The following is a 20,814-nucleotide window of genomic DNA, read 5'->3' as shown; positions in this document are numbered from 1 at the left end:
GCAGACCCAAAATTAATAAGAACATAAATTCTGGCCTTGTCTTACTCAACTGCTGAGTATGCCTGCCCTGTTTGGCATAACTTTGTTCACACGAAGGAGGTGAACATAGCACTGAATGTAACACACAGAATAATCATAGGATGTCTTAAGCCTACACTTGTTGATAGACTCCACAAGCTAGCTGGCATTGCCCCCCTGATGTGCAATGAGAAGTTGCTGCTAACTGTGAGGGAAATCAGGTTGAACACTGTGAAAGCCATCCACTGCATGGCTATCAGCCTCCTCCCAGTAGACTCAAATCAAGGAAAAGCTTCATGATAACTGCCATTCCTCTTAACTTCTCCCCAACAACAAACAGTATCCCTATGGGCAGCTAAACCAGGAAATCCCAACTGGATGCCCCCCCCCCCCATGAGGGTCTTTCTCCAGGGGTAAACAAAGAATGGGCATTGCGGAAGTCCCTGATAGACTCAGAAATGGAGTTGGCAGATCAAAAGACAACCTGGCAAAATGCCACTACCTAGAAGAATGCTCCACCTTGTGTGACTGTGGAGCAGAACGAACAACTCCGCATCTCTATGCTTGTCCACAATGCCCTGCTTCATGCACAGAGGAAGAATTGTTTAATGCTACAGGTAATGCAGTCGCTGTTGCCTGTTTCTGGTCAAAAATTATTTAGCTGTTTGTGCTCCCTCTATTTTTATCAGTTTTATACTTATTTATCCAGTTCTTTGGACATGAAATAAATAAATTGGAGTTGCCTTTAGTATAGTGAGGATGGACAGCATGTTCAAATGGAAAATGTAAGAAGCACAGTTTTTCTTACTGCATTGTGCCCAGTTCATCACATCCTGCACTAGGTATTCAATACATGCACAACCAAGGCAAGTCCTGCCCAATGGGATCAAACCCTGGCAAAATGGCACTGCCTGGAAGAATCCTCCACCATGTGCGACTGTGGAGCAGAACAAACAACTCTGCAGCTGTATGCTTGTCCACAATGATCTGCCTCATGTACAGAGGAATAATTGCTTAAAGTCATAGACAATCCAGTCACTGTTGTCTGTTTTTGATATGGAGTTGTTTATTGTCCATATGTTGAGTTATATTAATTGTATTGTTTTATTTGCTTATTGCTTGTTGTTTTTATTGATGTGTTGTTGGGCTTGGCGTCATGTAAGCCGCTCCGAGTCCCCTTGGGGAGATGGTGGCGGGGTATAAATAAAGTTTTATTATTATTGTTATTATTTATCCGCATATGCTCCTTCTCTTTAATTAGTTTTATACTTGTTTTATCTGTGCAATGCTTTTGACAGTAAATAAATAAATAAAATAAATAAAATTGCATTGAACTGCATTGTCTGAGTCTACAACTGAATATGTAATGCACTTTCAAGCTCTGCGTTTAGTTTCCAGAGGATGCTGACCGTAGAGCCATGCTGGAAGAGGTAGACATTTCCAGAAAAGTGTTTTCTCAGGGAAAGAAATAGCAATTACTTCATGTTTTTGTCACTTTTGTCACTTTTTTGACCCATTTGTTGGGTCCTTCAGCCCAACAAATGAGGAGGACTGGCTGTCTTTTTTATAGTAATAGTTATGATCACTATAACTAAAATATATCTAGTTGGTTATAACCACAAAAACATTCTTGCAAGCCCATCTTTCCTGTACTGTATCAATATAGCTAAAATGCTTCTGTTAATTTGCTTTTTGAACCACCTAATGCAGGCATGGACAAACTTGGGCCCTCCGGCTGCTTTGGACTCCAACTCCCACAATTCCTCACAGCCTCAGGCTCCTTCCTTCCTTTCCTTTCCACTTAAGCAACTGGGGGGGGGGGGGGAGGAAAGGGCCTGAGGCTGTCAGGAATTGTGGGAGTTGGAGTCCAAAACACCTGGAGGGCCCAAGTTTGCCCATGCCTGATCTACACTGCAGAATAAATGCAGTCTGACACCACTTTAACTGCCCTGGATCAACTCTATGCAACCCTGGAAGCTGTAGTTTAGTGATATTCCAGCATTTTGTGGCAAAGAAGGCCAAAGACTTTGTAAAACTACAATTCCCAGGATTTCATAGCCTTGATCCCCTGTATTGTAAGTGGTGTCACACTGCATTAATTCTACAGTGCAGATGCACCCTGTGTATCCCTCGCCCTACAGCGGGGGGCGTTTGTATTTCTACAAAAGTGTTACAATTCAGTAACTTTTTGCTTTTGTATAAGGCAAAGGCTTTTAGTGTTTCTCTGCGAAGGGTTGTTTGCTATTGCAATTTTGGAGCAGTTCTCTTTAAATTGTTCTTCTCTGAGAAAGACGAGGGAAAGGAATAGCTTACGTCATGAATAAGTAGGAAACAAACAGGCCCTGATACATACCGGTTCCATGGTGTAATGGTTAGCACTCTGGACTCTGAATCCAGCGATCCGAGTTCAAATCTCGGTGGAACCTAAAGGTGGAAATATTTTACCAGGGAATATTAATATAATATTTTTGTTGTCAATTATGGGAATAATTGTAACACGATTCGGATTTCAGAGGATGTGTGCCTCTGCCATTTATCTTTCTCGGACTCAGCTAGTAGCTTCATCTGAGGCCTGTGGCACCGACAAAGCGCCTTTCTTTAGAAAATGGAACGTGTCTCTTTAAAATTCGCACGTAAACAGAAGCCAGGAAAGGGATCCAGCCTGGGAAAGAATCACGTGGAGGACGTGCTAATAGGGGACTTTTCTGGCTGCTGAGCCGCCACCTGGTTCTATGGTGTAATGGTTAGCACTCTGGACTTTGAATCCAGCGATCCGAGTTCAAATCTCGGTAGAACCTGAAATTATTGTGTTCATTCACAAGGGTTGTTTTGGAAAACATAAAATAGTTTATATAAATTTGAACTTTTTTCATTTAGAACTGTCGAAGTACGCTGCTTGTTTTAAGGAGTTTATAGGAAATCCATTTCAGCTGGAGGGCTAAAGTAGCTGCCAGCAAGGCCACAATTCCTTTCTCCCTTTTTATTAAATGCAATGTCTCTGATTTGACACATGGGGGTGCATCAACATTGGAAAATGAGTGCAATTTGATACAACTTTAATTGTTGTGGACTCCTTATAGGTAGCTGGGGCACCAGCACTTTTTGGCAGAGAAGGTTGAAGACCTTGCAAAACTACAACTCCTAGGAAGAGTGAAAAGAGGAAAAAATGAACTGAAGTGAGATGTCAAGAAGAGCATGACTATAAACAGTATTATTGTACAGGGTTTTAAAATCGTATTTTGGAAGAATATTGGATAGTGATTTTCTTGTTTAAATGATGTTGTATCCCACTTCGAACTACAAGAAGAGGCAGGTGATGAATTCATTATTATTATAGTTATTGTTATGATTATTAGATACACAACAGGATTAGTACACAGCAAACAAGATCACTATGCTGGCTTTTGTATTGGATCACACATTGGACACTTCCCAAGTGTCTAGGACTGTGATGTATTGGCGAATAATGCATACAGATCCAAGTAGGGTGGCCTTTTGCAGCTAACAGCTGCTAATTTTGTCAGTGCCAATTGTTTTGAAGTGCAGGCCAAGGTCGTTAGGCACTGCACCCAGTTCAGTTGTTCTTGCAAACTCTGCGGCATGGCTTCATCAGTTGACCCACTTTTCAGAGGGTATTCTGTTTTACTGAGCAGTTGTCTTTTCCAAGGAATCTGTTTTTATATGCTATATATCCCAAATGCATTAGTTCCAATGCAGTCATTTAGGTTTCTTGTGAGAGCAGCCTTGATATGCTTTATGTATGTAATATGTCTATATCCCCCCCCCCCCTTTCTCCTAGGATGGGATTCAAGGCAGCTTACAATAATGTAAATAGATCCAACTAAAACATCAATTTTCCAAAGGAATCCCCCTTGCTTTGCCTCCTCCACCTCCCCATATCAGGGCCTGCAGCTATACAAGTCTCAGATGGTCTACTGTGCTATCAAGTGGGCTTAATTGCAGTGTGACAAGTGGCAACTTCGTTCCCAGACCATTAAAATGCAGTAAGTAAAGATAAAGGTTTCACCTGACATTAAGTCTAGTCGTGTCTGACTCTGGGAGGTGGTGCTCATCTCCATTTCTGAGGTAATGAGCCGGCGTTGTCCATAGACACCTCCAAGGGCATGTGGCCAGCATGACTGCATGGAGCACCGTTACCTTCCCACAGTAGCGGTATGGTCACCCTGCTCCCCTGATTCAAACTGTCAACCTTTCTGGTCAGCACGTTCAGCAGCTCAGCAGTTTAATCCCTGTGCCACCAGGGAGCACTTACAATGCAGTATTGCCTCTATATCTATGGAGGATTTGTCCCCAAATTTTGTATGGCTAGACAAAACCATGTGTAATAGTCAATCACATTGTAATGAAGGACTTCTGGCCCAAGAATACCATACAGTCATACCGGAGGATGCAGAAAATGTCTAGAGGACATATTATATTGGACCTAGAGAAGTGAAACCGTGGATACTGGGCCTACGGATATGGGCGTCATGCTGTATACATCCATTGCAGTTGGGCAACCACTTGCAAAAAGTGGTGTGTGTGTGTGTGTGTGTGAGAGAGAGAGAGAGAGCTGCCCTAGTTTTACTCAAGTGACTTACCTAATGGTAACTTGGCTATGCCAGGGAGTAGGTAACACCTCAGCTCCTCATCCCTGCTCATGTAAGAGAAGTGGTAATAGAAACAGGCCCACAACCAGTAAGAGGAACTAGAAAAGTGGTAGCTAGTCTACTTTGGGCTCTCCCGTGAATGTGTGTCTTAAAAACATGTCTGGGTTGAGGTAAAGTATAAGACATTAGAATATAAACTACGCCAGCAGATTTTATGACTGTGCAGGAAGACTTCTAATCTGTTTTAATCTTTTCAAACTCCTAAAAAAGGAGAAAAAAATCTTTAAAGCACCTGTACATCTGTACATACACATAGACTTTTTCGCATTCCAGTCTATTAAAAAATGAAGCATTTTCATACATCATTCAGATGAAAAAAACAAAAACATTGAAAGCTAGATTTCCCCAGACACATTTTCTGCTCCACCTCCTAAGCTTTGCTGATCCCAGTAACAAGATGCAAAGAATTTACACCAAGCACAAGACAATGGATTTCCTGGGGGAAAAGAACCTAGTGGACAGTTTAATGTCCACGTTCTGCACAAATGTTTATAACAATTCACAGTTGTCGTTAATGGATCACACTCTTATTGGTTTTTACTCGCACAATCTCAATATCAAGTGCTGTGTGTGCAATCAAAAAAGGAACTACATTCTAGTGATTTTGGTTCAGTCTCATTTTACCTTGATGCATCTTGGTGTTACATAAGTAAATTCAAGACAATTTGTCTTTTAAAGGAACAATTCACTTGCCAATTGTGTAAGCAGAAATTCATTATTTCTGTGTAAGTGGGAATGCATTGCTGTGTTGCTCTGTGAAACCATGTCTTGATATATGTAACAGATCTAATATAGTTAACATGCCTTATATCTTACGAGTCCATGTATAGAAAAATTGTAAAATTGTGTGCGTGTGCAGTTTTGCCCTGTTTGAATGAATTTTCATGCTATCAAGAGCAGGTCTGTAGTATGGATTTCAGGTGTTTTGAGATGCCACCTAGTCTAGACTTTTCATGAGAGCTGGATCCTAACTGAAGATACTACTAATTTATGAAGAACAAGGAATATTTTGAATCTGTAATATGTTGCTCCAATGTGTTGGCATGTTCTGCGGGTCCCTGAATACTCTATAAGGGAAAGGGATGCAGAAAGCCCTTTTGAATTTTATGAGATTATGGAATGCGCAAAGCAGTGGCTTAGTTTATTTTTCATTTAAATAGCTTCACCAGAGGGGCAAACACAGGAGCTGTTTAATTAGAGTTCCAAGCCAGAATTTCCTGAAGGCATGATACTCCTTCTTGTCTGATCTATAGATAATTCCAAGTTATGCGTATCTGCACAAAATCCAGGGCCAGCCACTCTAAATGTAATGGTTCCAATGAGTTGAATTTTTGTTCAGCTTGTCCAGTTTTATATCTCTTGGAAAGAGAACTGCACAATTTTGTGACTTTGCTTCTCGCTCCCCTGTTCTTGGTACAGTACAATAACATCAGGTTTTAACCTTGGTCACTTGAGAACACAGATGCAGCTTTTTAATACAATGGAAGCTTTCATTTTGATACAGCAAATGGCAGGCAGTACAATCTCTTGGGACTTGTCCTGGTGAAATGCTTTGAAGGCTAAGTTCGCAAAGCTAAATTCCAGATTTGTACCAAGGACCTTTATATATATACAGATACTCTTCCACATATAGTGAATTCCTATATACAAAATTGGCTGCAAAATAAGATACAGCATTTAAGACAAGGTGTCCTCCATTTCTCCCTTTATATGAGGGACACACATCTGAATCATGAATACAGAAAAAATCAGATTACCATCATACCAAAGTTATCAGGGATTGCACATCCCTTTTCTTTTACCATAGGAATGTAGACCTCTCTGGGTACGTTCATATGGAAGTGTCTCTTGCAACTTTTGTACAGGTGGAAATATGGAAAACACTCCTACAAAAACCCAGTATATCTCCTTCCCCTTCAGGACACACTCAGGACAAACATGAATATAATTGAGCCAACACATTTCAACACACTGTGGTAAGGTTAGGGTTTTCTAAGTATGTTGATATACAACTCCCATGATCTCCAGCCCGCATGGTCAACAGAAGGCTAAAGCAGGTTAGAGAGGGCTGCCTTATCCTACTGAGGGTCAGAAGGCACCAATGTGAGATGTTACAAAAATGGTTAAGAACCAGGAGTATTGAAACAAAGTGCCACGCAGAGACACCCTTTTGATTTTATACACGTGCAAGTCCAGGACTACCACAGCTACTATGAGTGCTTTTCCTAGCACTAGGATGTATTGTTTGTGTACCTGTCTTAAATGATCTTTTTCTCTCTTTTCTTTTACTAAGACAGCAAAGCAAAATATATACAGGAATACCTCAGTTAACAAAGCCTCTGACAAAGAAGCCCTTTTTACAAAGTCTTTTTCTGCTCACCCCTCTGTTTGCATTGGGAGAGGGATGAAGAACTGGAGAAACACAGACCTTCAATTGCTGGTTTGGAACAGTTGCATCTACAGTAAAGATAACAGTAAAGCTTGGATGAGCAAGATACTCCTCAGCTGATCTTTCTCTAGTTGTGCGTGTTTGCCTACAGCAGGCAAAATGACAGCAGCTTCCTCTAGCATCCCTTACTGGCCTTATGTGAAAACCAAAATAGACAGAAAAGGGCAATTAGCTTCAAGACTATCCCCACCCCACAAAGTATGTTTAAAAAGCATGATGTAGCAGCTTGAACATTGAACTACAACTCTGGAGACTCAGCCATGGGTCACCTTGGGCAAGACCCATGCTCTTAGCCTCAAAGAAGGCAAAGGCAAATCTCATCTGAAAAAATCGTGCCAAAAACCCCTTGGTCTAGGGAAGGTATGGGCAAACTTCGGTCTTCAAGGTGTTTTGAACTTCAACTCCCACAATTCCTAACATTCTACCAGCTTTTAAGAATTGTGGGAGTTGAATTCCAAAACACCTGGAGGACCGAAGTTTGCCCATGCCTGGCCTAGGGTCTCCGTAAGTCAGAAGTGACTTGAAAATACAACATCATTACATTTGGGCACTAAAGTGGAAATTCAAATAAAAGCTGAGACTGCTGAAAGGGGAAGAAATCTGGATGCATTTTAGAAGATGCTTTCAACTAGTCTTTAGAAGGTACAAAATATTTTTGTTTACTTATCCAAACGTTTCGTATCATGTTTAATTTTATATGTGCATACTGTTTTGAATAACGTTGGTAAACCTTCTTGAACTACTCTTCTTTTTTAGAGTGTAGGATCCTATCCCTATTCTTTCCATATTATTTCTAACTTTGGGACCAAAGTTTATGTTAAAGAAGTGTTATACGCCTAACCTGAATTTTGTGAACCTTTAAATATACCTTGGCTATACTGCTTAAAGACATGCTACTCAAATGTCCCCATGTCAAATGTCATGTCAAATGTAATTTTGTTTCCTATATCACCTTGTACTAAATTGTTTCTGAGCAAAAAGCTTCACTGCATATGGAAATTGCTTCTATTGCCATGAGAATCTGCCTAAGAACTGAAGACACTTGAAATGAAATGAAGCACCAATAATGAGGTTTCAAATCTTACAGTGTAAATATGACAGCCTTAAGATCCTCTTTTTTATATGGCAGACACTTACAAATGCTGGAAGAATGTGTGAATGCCATGGTAAAATCACAACAAAGATTACTCATATTTTTTGTTAAGGGCAGAAAAACACATGAAAGAGAAGCTAGGGGAGAGGCTAAAGTGCTGCTCCAAAATATTTTTAAGGGACAAGACTGGACAAATTAAAAACAGGTGAAGAGAATCTTTGGGAATATTTTCCAACTCTGCAACCCAATGCAAAAAAACTGCTTAAAATCACATTAAGAGGGTACAGTCCAACATATACTGCTGGTCTACAATTTCCACTCATTTCAGTGAGCATACACTGTACTTCTATCCATGTACTAATGTCACAAATGGGAGCATGTATGTTAGCTTAGTGCTTTACTTTTTGTAACTTATCATGCAGTCCTAGGCATATCTGCTCACTAAATGCCACTGAGTTCAGGAGTGTGCTGACAAGATTCAAGTACAATAAACTCTCCAAGGACTTAAAATACATGTGTGGATTTAAAGCCAACAGAAGTAGACATAACCTTTAAAAAATCACACAGGACTTCGCCATTAAGCAGGTAAGAGTACTGTGAAGTATATTAACAGTAGGGAACATTAACTTCGGAGAGAGCATGGTGTAGTGGTTTGAGTGTATAACTCTCGAGAACAGGTCAAATCCTCACTGGGTCATGGAACTGAGCAACATTAGGCAAGTCACACTCTCTCTTGGCCCCAGAGAAAGACAAAGGCAAAGCTCCTCATGTTGAAATCTTGTAAAAACAAAACAGGACAAACAAACCATAATAAGTTAACCTCAGGGTAGCCAAAAGACAGAAACAACCTGAAGGCACACAATAACACTATTACTTTCTGGAGCCCAAATAACTTAAAGACAACAGATCTTGTCTGATCTTGGAAGCTAATCAAGAGTGGCCCTGTTTTGTACTTGGATGAGAAACCAGTTTATAGTTCAGAGGAAGGAAATGGCAAACTACATCTTGAGGATTCCTTGCCTAAGAAAAGCCCATGAAGTTTGTGGGGGTCACTACAAATTGAGAGGTGGCTTGAAGGCACATGCGCACACACTCATACACACATTAACTTCTGTTTCATTTCTGCAGTTTTGGGTATTCTGGTTTCAGGCCAGTGGCCTCTGTATCTGATAACTTTTATCTTCAGCTTCATTACCTTCAACTTGCCCATTCCTGAAACTTTTGCCCAATAATCCCATTTTGCATCTGCAGTTATGTTATCTTTCCATCGTTCTGATTATTTACTTTACTCGGATTGCCTGAAAACCAAGATACTGAAGATGTGGAAAGTATCTGTCTTGAACTTGGCTGAGAATGTCCAACAATATGTCTTAATCTCACTGAAAGGTTAGGATCTCAGTATTCCCTGGGAAAGACCAACAGGCTAAAAATGGAAGGAGAGAACAGAACACTTTCCCTACTTTCCCAAAAGAGGAAAACAAATGATATTAAAGTCAATAAAAATTCACTACCAGCAGGTGGCAGAGTTCCTAGTTTTTCTTGTTGCTCAATTCAATCTGAGAGTATCCTCTTAATGTAATAAAGTGGTAGTGGTGTGCTATGGTAGGAACTTACTTAAATTACTGAAGTTTGCTTTATCTTATTTTGGTATCTTATATTGTTTGGCAATTATACAAAGTCTTGGATGAACTGTCAATTTAGCAAAATTCCTTTTTAAGACCAGTGAAATCCATGACACTGGATTCTTGGCAAACCAACTCATCTACTTATGTGACTGAGATCAAAGCACATTCCAGCATGCTCTGATCTTGTTATGATGCTTCATCTTGGAAGTCAAGAAGCTCGGTGCCCCTCAGATACATACACTGTTGGGCTCTGCTTAAATAGATATGGTCCAAATATACAATAAAACAATCTGACTTTACACAGTTCAAATGGAGAAGAAAGACAGTTCCAGTTTTTTTCACACATTGTGTCGATGCCCCAGTCTCTTGCATAGAATAGTTGCCAGTGCTGCATGTACAACAAACCTAGTGCAAGTCTAGTGGTTGAGTGGTCACCACTTGATATCCAAGCTGTTAGCAACTGGTTTTTCTGAGCTATACTTTGTATGCAGCGACTGCTGGACTTTCACAGAGTCCATTCCTTCCAACCATTCCTGGTAAAGTTTCTGCACATGACCATTGGTTTCTGGAAGTTGGACAGGAACTGCAGAATACACTTCCTCCATTTGCTTGAGAAGAGCCTTGTCTGGTTTTCCATCTTCAGTCTGAGCCTGACCTTTTCCATTTAAGCACCCTAGTTGTGGATGGTCAAGGACAAAAAGAGAAAAATGGTTTGCTTAAGCAGAGAAACACACTGGGCCAGAGTACTGGCTGCTGATTTGTGTGGTATAGAGCAAAAGTATGCCTTCCTTTCCACTGTGTCTGGTATACGTGCTCTGGAATACATCTCTGAATGTTCCACACAAATTTGTTGCATTCAAATGGGGTTTCGATGCTTAAAATCCAATATGTGCAATCTAAAATACATTCTGTCCCAGATTAAATTCAGAAGCTTACCACATCAATTGGGTTTATATGGATTGGTTCTTATCAGTAATTCAATTCAATTCCCTATAGCAGGCCTCCTCAAACTGCAGCCCTCCAGCTGTTTGGGCCTCCAACTCCCAGAAGCCCTCACAAGCTTGTTCAATTGTCAGGAATTCTGGGAGTTGAAGGCTCAAACAGCTGGAGGGCCACAGTTTGAGGATGCCTGCCCTATAGGATAGGTGGCCAATTTGTGCTCTCTGTCACAGATGTCTTTTAGACTGTACAACCCAACAAAAAAAAATCCTTGGTGTATTGATTATTAGGCCTGTTCCTGAGGTTATTTGGGGTGCTGCTTTGGGAAAACTGCATTAGACAGACTGCTTCCACTCTAGTTTCTTAGATATGGTTATCATGGTTGTTAAATGCCATATGTTCTGTATTAGAAAACACCGCAATGAGTCGCCACACCGCAATGAGTCGCCCTTGGGGCTGAGAATTGTGGTATATAAGCGCAGTAAATAAATAAAATAAATAGTGCCGATACAGGGAAACTTGTGCCATTTGTGGAATCAGTAAATCAAATATAATCAGAAAAGGAGCTAACATTTGAGGCACCAAAATTTGTACTGGCAAGTGCTGTGCTTGGTAGAGTTTCCTGGAGCTGCAGGTCAAAAAACAACAGAATCCTTGTACTATAATTTTAGTGCTGTAACACCTTAGCAAATGTTACCAATTTAGTATAATCAACAATACTGGGGAAAAAAAGCAAAAACCAGTATATTTCATATAGAAATATAGTGCTGAAGTATAGCAGTCTTTTCTTTAACAGCACTGCACAAAAAATCTTAGTAGTTTGATATATCAAATATGATTATCAAGGAGGTCCTTCTCTGTGTTCCTCTGCTAGACTTTCTTGGCTGTATTTACTGATTTACTTTATTTATACTTCGCCTTTCTCCCCAAGGAGACTTGCTCCACAAGCTGTAGAAACCCCTTCCCTTGGAGGCCTGACTGATGCTAATACCAGGCTTATTTCATTGCACTGTTGAACCACAAATGCTTACCCAAGCATTTTCAGACTTCGGTTTTAGGGGGTTTAAAAACAAACAAATAAACAAAACCTCAATCACATATCAAAACCAATAAAGGTGGGAATCAGAATCATTATGCCTGCTTAAAACAAACTGTTGGTACCCTCCAAGTGTGTTGGACTATATCTCTGATCATCGCTATTGATAGCTCAACAAATCTGGATGGCACAGAACTGAAGCAGGCTGGCCTGCTGTATGCATATGTATAAGGAGGGGGGGTGGGGGAACAGATTTCATGTTCAGTTGTTACCTCCAGGGCAGGCTAAAACTTCTACAAAATGGTAGGAACACTTTCCCTTTTTCAACTTCAGGACCATGTTTTGGATATTTCGAAAGCCATAAGCTGCAGCAAAGCGCAACACAGTCTCACCATCCTTTTCTAGTGTGACCTCCTGAAAATCTTTGTTTCTGAAAAGACAGAAAGCGAAACAGAGTGTGACTGCCTGTGTCTGTTGCATTATTTTTAGGACGACTGGAAAATACTATGTTGGGTGTTTTTTACAAGAGAAAAGGTGACAGGCAACAAAGATGTAGACAGCTGAAACTATTGGGAGGTCAGATATCTCCTCTACATAATGCTAAGTAATGCTTTTCATTAGCTCTATTCACCACACAAGTGAATATATATTTTTCATGGCATTTATATCCTCTTTATGTCAGGAAAGGTTCTCATTACAATGGAAGGAAAAGAAAAATGGAATGAAAAGGGGTGTGGGGAGAAAACATTGGCACAAGTTCTTAATGGTGATTGTCTTTGGACTGGTGGAATGGCTACTGGATATGATCACAATTGCTCCTTTTGAATACTGTAATAGATAAAGGGTTGCCTTTATTTATTTATTTGGAATATTTATATCCTGTCCTTTTTTGACCTCCAAGGAGGGACTCAGGACAGCTACCAACAGGCATCAATTCAATGCCGAAACAGTAAAACACATAATAAAATACAATCAAATGCCTAAAAATAAATATCAATATACATTAAAACAGTTTGCCAGGTTAAAACACCATCCAAATCTATCCAAATTGTGGTCCAATAAAAAACCTCACCATCTGCCTTATGATGGTTAAACTATAAACTGATAGTATAAAGTTCTGCATCCTCTCTCAGACAAGAAATGTATACATTTTTAAAATAGTGAAATGGTCAATCTTTCTAGCAAAATAGGAGCTTTGAGTAGCTTGTAATAAAGGCTGCCATGTCTTTTCACAGTAAGAAACTACCTTTATCTCCAGTGTTCACTGAAATGATACACTTCATGGACACTGTTTGAAAAACAATTGCAATAAAAGTGGCATAATTGATTGGGTTCCCAGTTTTGAAATTCTTCTGCTCAAAGTACATTACAGCTCAAGAAACTTTTGGAGGTCACAAGGCCTTCTAGGAATTTAGAGAACAGGAATGAGCAAGGATTTATTAGAAGCTGTGCTTTAGCTGAGTATTGTTTTTATACATTTCTTCCTACTGACCCTGGAACCTCTAGGATAATGCTGATGAAACAGCCACATGCCTAAATGATTCGGCTCAAGGTTGAAAAATACAGTTGCCCATGAAGTGGTGTCAGGGTGTGTTGTCTGATTTTTGGGATTTGACCTGGAAGTAACGGTTTTAACTACGCATTCCATGTGGATACAGATGGAGTATGTCCCATGACTGGCCATGGTTCCTTGCTTACATTCATTGTAATTTAACCTAGAAACCTGTAATTTAACAGATCCACAATACTTGTTTCATGAATTAATTTAACTTAGATACACAACTTACTTCAATACTTTGTACGTGAGTTCCTTCACTTCAGTATCAAACAGTTCCTTGGCAGCGTGTTTAAATATGTGCTCCAGGTAACCATCTGACCTTCTTCCATCATGCCGCATTAAATCACTCTCATTTATCCCACCAAATCTTATGGAATAAAGCAATCAACAAGGATGTGAAGAGAAGGATGACCTTGTGAAAATGAAGAATACTCTACAGAGCTTAGCTGGTAAACACTTACACTCTGGCAAGTTCTCAGCCAACAGTAAACTATATATTACTTAACTATGTTAAATGAATACAATAAAAAGCCAACAATTACACACATATTTATAACAAGAGGGTGATGTACTGATGATGAGAGAAGTTTAGTTTCACTGCATAGTCCACTGAGACCTATTCATATTTTCAGCACCACTATCTGCCCAGGGATGTGCATCGTGAAACAGAAGATACACCAGTCTTCCCTAAACTGTTGACTGCTCCAATGGGGCTAGTCCAATGGGACCAGTCCTCACTGGCTATGCTTCCTGGAGATGATGGAAACTGTGGTCCAAGACATCAGGAAGTCACCTGCTTGGGGAAGGCTGACATAGGCTAAAACAGTGAAGTGGCATTGGTGTTAAAATCTTATCCCCTTACAGTAGCAAATGCTTTTCAGATACCTGCTCTGCTGTCCAAATATAGACAGGTAATCAGATATAAGTGCCTGGAATTGTAGACTCCCCTTCCCATTTCCATGTGAAAAAAAGGTAAAGTGACAGCAAGTCGATTAGCCCCTTGTTACTCAGGCATGCCTTTCTCCTGTTCTGGAGCCTATAATGTGCTTCAGCAGAGGTGAGGGACTGTGATGTGGTCCACATTTTGTTTAGCTGATTTTGTCTTGGATCTGGGATAGACTGGGATCTGTTGCAGCACACGCTGGAGCTGAATTTCGATTTTTCTGGGATTTTAAAAATGTGTTGTATAGCTTTAGATGCACACTGCAGAGCTCATTGCCAGTGTGCATTTTGTTGCCACTGCAGCCTCAAGTTGGTTTCAAACTGCATTATATGGTCAGTGTAGATGGGCTCTATGTTATATAATCAAATTGCTTGACAGAGGCATGTATTCATTTAAAAGCTCCTATCAGAATCAAGGCCTTCTGTTTCACTACAGGGATTAAATTATAGCAACAAACTAGAAAAATGGTATATATCCAGAAAAAAGCTTAGTTACCGTAGCGATGGTTTGAATAGTCTTGCAATGTCTCAGAATGAGGACTTTATGGAACATTCCATTCTAAGTGCAATGTGTTGCTATGACTGTTAAGCCATACTTCTATTGCAAAACCACATCCCGGCCAGAATATACAGGCCCAAAACAGCCATTGGCATAATGGGCATTTCCTGGGACCAATGTACTCTAGCTGGGGATGAAACTTTGCCTGCCCAAGTGCCTGGAGCTGCTTTTGTTCTCCCGGCAGCAGAGACAGTGCAGTCTTCTCCTCTTGCACCTGGGAATGAGCTAACTGACAGGCGTTCTAAGAGGCAGCCGTCTATGCCAGTGGTCCTTAACCTGTGGGTCCCCAGATGTTTGGGCCTTCAACTCCCAGAAATCCTGGTAAACGGGCTAGGATTTCTGGGAGTTGTTGACCAAAACAACTGGGGACCCAAAGGTTGAGAGCCACTGCTCTATGCCTTTCTACTAGGTTTGCAAAAGTAAATATTGTAGAAATATACTAGGTCATAATAATTATATCCTGTGTTTCACACCTCTCTCTTTTTCTTTTTTCTTTTTTAAATCAAATGGCCAAAATGAAAGTGTTTCACAGTAGGTACTTACAAAGTATCAAAGGGCACTTCAGCTGCTTCTTTCAAGGATACTTTTGTCTGCTCCATGACTTGGAAGACTTCACCTGTTTGGGGAAAAATAGACTGCTCCTCAGTACATGGAGAGACCAGAAGAAATGAGGGCAAGGCACTAATACAGCAATGGCAAACTTGAACCCTGCAACAGTTGCTCCTAGTCTACACCTCCCATCCTTTATCATCACTAGCAATGCTAGTTGGTGATGCCAACAGTTAAACTTGGGTAACATCTTGAGGAAAACATAGTATCTTGTTCTGCAACAGTAACAGACTGCTCTCCATATAATAGCCCCCAGCATTCTAGATCTCTCCTGCATTACTTAAAGACAAGAGAAAAGCCCTACTGGAAGGCCAGGGAATCGGTTCCCATCCATCTATGTCAACCTGCTTCATGGTATGGGATGATGGGAATAGGAGTTTATTGGCCTACACAGGTTGTTACAATTTCTCAGCCATACTTTAACAAGAATAACTAAAAGACTACTTCCTGTCCTACTAGCTTGGTCCTCAAAATGGTCAATTCTATGTTTTAGGAAACCCACTAGGAAAGTATGAAGGTAGAAGTCAACTATCCCCTAGCACTCCAAAACTTGTAGCAATGCTCCATCACTGAGCATGAAGGTAATCTCTGTTGGAGAATACAAGCTTAGGATGTGTACTACGTAAAGAAGTTTCATTTGTCCTGACTCATTTTTGTGAATTTCTCTGTTGTTATGGCATAGGGTAGAAAGTATTTCCATTCCACTCATCATATAGTAAATCCATGAAACAGTGTTGGGGAACTCCATTGTTGTTATTATGTGCCTTCCAAGTCATTTCTAACTTCTGGAGACCCTAAGGCGATTCTATCACGGTTTTTCTTTGCAAATTTGTTCAGGGTCATTTGTTTTTGCCTTACTCTGAGAGAAACCCTAGTCTCTATAAGCATATTCCAAAATTCAAACCACTACATTGTGCTGCTTTCATGATTAACCATGTCAGATGGAAATGGCGGAGGCTTACTTAGACCAGGTTTGCACAACATGAGGTCCATGGGCTGCATTCGGCTTGCACAAGCCATTGGTGTGGCCTGCCAAGCGCATTTGGTCAAGAATTCATAGTTGAAAGGCATATTGCAGGACAGTCCCAGGGACATGTTCTCAGGCTATGTGTGATTGTGCAACACTGTGGATAATAACTAGCCCTATTGAGATGATGGACTTCTAGCCCAAGAATATCACACAGTTGCACTGGAGGACCTAAAATGTGTAGAGAGGGCATATTTTGTCTGGTGTGGACAAATGAAATCACAGGTATGGTTCTGCAATTGTAGAATTGTACTGTATATAAACAAAACAAGAATGGTCCTAGATGGCTTAGGAATAACCAACAGGGGGCAGTATGGTGGTTTGCTAGCAAAAGAAAGTGTTTCTGCCTGGCAACTACTGGTGGGAAAGGTTCCTGAGGCTCTCTCTCAGTACTGAGGCTAAATGTGCCTAAATCAGCACGGAGCAGGCATGCAACAGCCAACTGGGTAGTTGCTCCTTTTGCTGACTTCAGCAGCCTGTGCCAACCCTGGCACTATTATCCAGTCAGCAAACTATTCATGCCCTTGCTGACTAAGAGGTGCCTGCACCAATGCCTCCAGTGCTTAAAGGCAAGAGTAGGAACACGTCCTCATCTTTTAGTCATCCACTGCCAGTTGCAGATAGGGCCAATCATGTCACCAGCTGTCCCAGGATGCAAATGGATTATTTAGGGGTGGGGATGGGGGTGTGGACAGACTGACAGCTGTACAGAGACTGATTGCACCCTTTGTTTGTATTTCAGCCCTAACTTCTGAGTGAATGTTTGAGATAAGCAGATGCAAACTGCCTTAGTACTATATTTGTACAATTTGCATAGCTTGGGAAAGAGATATCCTTCAAAGCATTAAAAGTTTGGTCTTCCTGACCTTTCCTGCAACTCTCTTGTCTATTTCTTTCTTGAATATCTTTTATGACTCTTCCTGTTTGCACAGCAGTCACAGTCTTCACTGTGCTAACAAAGTCAATGCACATGTTCTTGGGACTATGAGGAAAATGGTATGCTTCCCTGCCTACAGGTGGGCCTGACTTCTCACACGCCTGAAATCCCAGGGCAACTTCTTCTGGCTGAAACGTGCAGGACAAGCAGAAAAAGCAGACCAGCAAAGCAACATCAGCAGCAACAACATCCAAATAAAAACAAACATCCTGTTGGCCAGAACTGAAATACCAGTCCTACTGTATCCTCCAGAGTTTATATGTAATGCTGTTTGTTGGTTGGACGAAAAATTGTGCTAGGGCTTGGAGAATCCTTTGGCCAAAGTTTTGGCTTGTTGTATGCCTGACTTCCTGCTCAGTTTCAGGGCTTATCCTAGTTTTGTGAGCGACCTGGGAGAATACAGTAGGGCTTTTACTTTAGTCCTACCCAACAATCCAAGAAAGAGAGAATATGCAGTAGCCTTCCTTCCTCACTCCTAACCCATAAAGTAAAACACTTTTCTCCACAAATACCAAAGCTGGCATTAAACGCATTAAACTTTGGGTTGCTTGACAGTACAACAATAATCTTTCATAGACACAACATTTGGGCAGAATACTCCAGAGGCAGAGGTTGGCAGAGTTACTTTTTGAGAACACAGATACCAAAGGATCTTCCACTCTGTTTTGTAGTTAGAGCCTGACAGATACTCAAACAGATCCAACAGACCTACAATTCTGGGAAAAGTTAATGTCACAATACTTTGTCAACAGGAAAACACACAAGACACTTTATCCTGCTCCTCACTACCTCTACCTCTCTCTATAAACACTACGTTGTAGCTATGAGGATACCTTTTTATTACATGACTGTTTGTTTCCCCATCATTCTGTGTAAAAGCAAACATAAATCGAGAAGGAAGATGATTCAAGAAGGTACTTACCAGAGGTTAAAACACAATCAATATCTTGTGAATGATACAAAGGGGCATAAACATCCTCTCGTAAAGCTTCCAGCTTCTTGTCATAGCAAGGCGCCACAATTATGTGGAAGATTTTATCAGGGGAAAGATTCTGATGGAGAGGGGAAACATGCAATCAGCACATTGCAAGAAAAGTTAAGGAGAAAATGCAACAATCTTGATGTTATTACACTCTTGGCTCTATTACTCCTTCCTTGGAATATTTGCTTTATTTTTTCAGGGATGTTTTCTATAGCACTGGCTCCTTTGCAAGGTAACATGTAAATGAATATATATGTTTACATCCATGGGAACTAGATGTATTGCAAAGAAAGACCACCACGATCCCCTCCAAAAAGGAGTGCACGATCCCCCCAAAAAATGGGGAAAAAAGTGAGCTGTAAAGCTACTAATTTTTTACCTACAATTACACCTTCTGGGAATCAATGGATCCTCGAGAGGGACTCAGTGTTCAACATCCACCACAGATGACCACAGAATTGCACTGGAGGACCTAGAGATTCCTAGAGGATGTTCTCTTCAGGAACCTAGAAGTCTTCCAGTACAACTCTATTGTCAATTTCTGGCAGAAATTGACCATACATTTATCATGGAGAATTTAGAGATTTCTATAGAGAGCATAGTAATCAAATCTGCAAATAATCAGGCTCACAAATGTGGAGGGCCAACAGTATTATGTAGAAATGTGTTATGTAAAAATCTGGGAAATAAATCTTTTTGAACCAAGGTGAGACAGTGCAATACGGACAAATGTCTCCAACTTCATGCAGAGAAAGAGCTAAGTGAATGGCATTACTAGTCCCTTCTGAAATTATCACAAAGCAACTCTGATTGCTGTATAGTTTATGTGATCTCTGATTCCCTAAGATACAAGGTATACGAATAAGTTTCAACATTTCAAGCCAACCTTAAAAACTGTGGAATAGACACCAAGAACTGGGAAGCTCTGGCCCTTGAGCATTCTAACTGGAGGTCAGCTGTGACCAATAGTGCTGTGGAATTTGAAGAGGCACGAATGGAGGGTGAAAGGGAGAAATGTGTCAAGAGGAAGGTGCGTCAAGTCAACCCTGACTGGGACTGCCTTCCATCTGGAAATCAATGTCCTCACCGTGGAAGACCATTCGCATCAAGAATAGGTCTCTACTATGGACCCATTGCCAAGACGCTACACTTGGAAGACAAATCATATGTGGAACCAAGTGATCGCTGATGATAATGATAACAGGTTTTTTATTGAGCACCTATTGATGTTTTCCTTATGCTTCCTGTTAGTTGTATCTTTTCTCTATTTTTTTTTAAAAGTAGATGAATAGTGTTAAAGTATGACGAAGAAAAAGAAAATGAGCATATACATTTGTAGCTCACTAGTCAAGACAAATAGTAGCCCCTTCTGAACTGAAAAAGTTTCTCCACATTGCTAGTTTGCTAAAACAATCCATGAAACCAACATCCAACAAATCTGGAGCAAAATCACTCTGTGAAAAACACATTTTCTCTTCCAACCACAACTATTCTAAAGAAGGAACAGAAACAGTTACCTGCTGCCTGGCAAAGTAACCCTTTATGAGGGAACCCATGATCTGCTGTGGTGATTTTGCAGTGCAAATGTGTGGAGTTACGAGGCTGGAGAGGACTCTCTCAGCATACTGGATCCAGCCTGGAGTCGGGGGACAGAAAAAAGACATGAAGGGCTAAGGATTATGATAGTAGAGCAGAAGGTATTCAAGAAACAAAAAGTGGAATTCCCTTTCTGATTGAATTAAGACAGTGGTCCAAGATTTTAAATTTGTTATTGTTATGTAAATCTCTTCAAATGGACCTCAGTCTGTTTAAGATTCTATATTAGGACTCTTGGCAAGATTTAGTCAAAGTAGGCTTGACACAGCTTTTCTCTAAGGTGGCAAACATGACCCAAGAGGTTTCAAAATCAGACAATGGGTTTCCACAACTGAGCAAGGGTTCAAACCCTGGTCTCCAAATGCTTAATGCAACATTCAAACTCATGGCACCATGCTGTTTTTTTGGTTTTGTTTTGTTTGTTTTTTTTGCAACATTGGCCACATCATATTGGGCTGTCCAGATTAACAGAAACTCAATCAATTTAGCAAGACTAGTAGAATAGAATGGGTGAGTTGGGCTCTCTATAATGGTCTTAACGTTGTAAATGCTTACATTTCTATATCTTTTAACTTTACCTATTTATTCTTGCTTAACTAAAGCATTAAGTATGACATCTTTTAAAAATCTGGTATGACTTTCCCCATCATGGTGGGATCTCAGCATTTTAAGAACACCCATAAGGACACGATCAGGCTTTGTCATTGCAGCAGGTTTGACTCATCTAAATGCTGTATTGGTTGGGTTTCCCCCATCCCCATCCCTTCCCTCCTT

General features: G+C 40.5%; 1 protein-coding gene and 2 non-coding genes across 5 annotated transcripts in view; 2 read left to right on the top strand and 1 right to left on the bottom strand.

Annotated features, from left to right (window-relative positions):
• The first annotated feature begins 2,372 nt into the window (after positions 1–2,372).
• TRNAQ-CUG (transfer RNA glutamine (anticodon CUG)) lies at positions 2,373–2,444 on the top strand. Its single transcript has one exon. It is a non-coding gene; the product is annotated as a tRNA-Gln (tRNA).
• Positions 2,445–2,744: 300 nt separating this feature from the next.
• On the top strand, positions 2,745–2,816 carry TRNAQ-UUG (transfer RNA glutamine (anticodon UUG)). The gene has a single exon. It is a non-coding gene; the product is annotated as a tRNA-Gln (tRNA).
• Positions 2,817–4,838: 2,022 nt separating this feature from the next.
• Positions 4,839–20,814, bottom strand: part of NARF (nuclear prelamin A recognition factor) — a 38,571-nt gene continuing 22,595 nt past the window's right edge. For all 3 annotated transcript variants that reach the window (XM_060764556.2, XM_060764554.2, XM_060764555.2), the window contains exons 7-12: positions 19,962–20,080; positions 18,385–18,514; positions 15,433–15,505; positions 13,618–13,755; positions 12,103–12,260; positions 4,839–10,528 (exon numbers count right to left, since the gene is read on the bottom strand). In XM_060764556.2, the coding sequence (XP_060620539.2) occupies positions 10,287–10,528; positions 12,103–12,260; positions 13,618–13,755; positions 15,433–15,505; positions 18,385–18,514; positions 19,962–20,080 (860 nt within the window). In that variant the 3' untranslated portion in view covers positions 4,839–10,286. The remainder of the gene's footprint in view (positions 10,529–12,102; positions 12,261–13,617; positions 13,756–15,432; positions 15,506–18,384; positions 18,515–19,961; positions 20,081–20,814) is intronic.

This window comes from Anolis sagrei, chromosome 2 (assembly GCF_037176765.1).
Source record: "Anolis sagrei isolate rAnoSag1 chromosome 2, rAnoSag1.mat, whole genome shotgun sequence".
In the NCBI taxonomy this organism is placed as follows: Eukaryota; Metazoa; Chordata; class Lepidosauria; order Squamata; family Dactyloidae; genus Anolis; species Anolis sagrei.
Note: the sequence above shows the minus strand (reverse complement) of the source record. Positions and strands in the feature narration are given on the sequence as shown.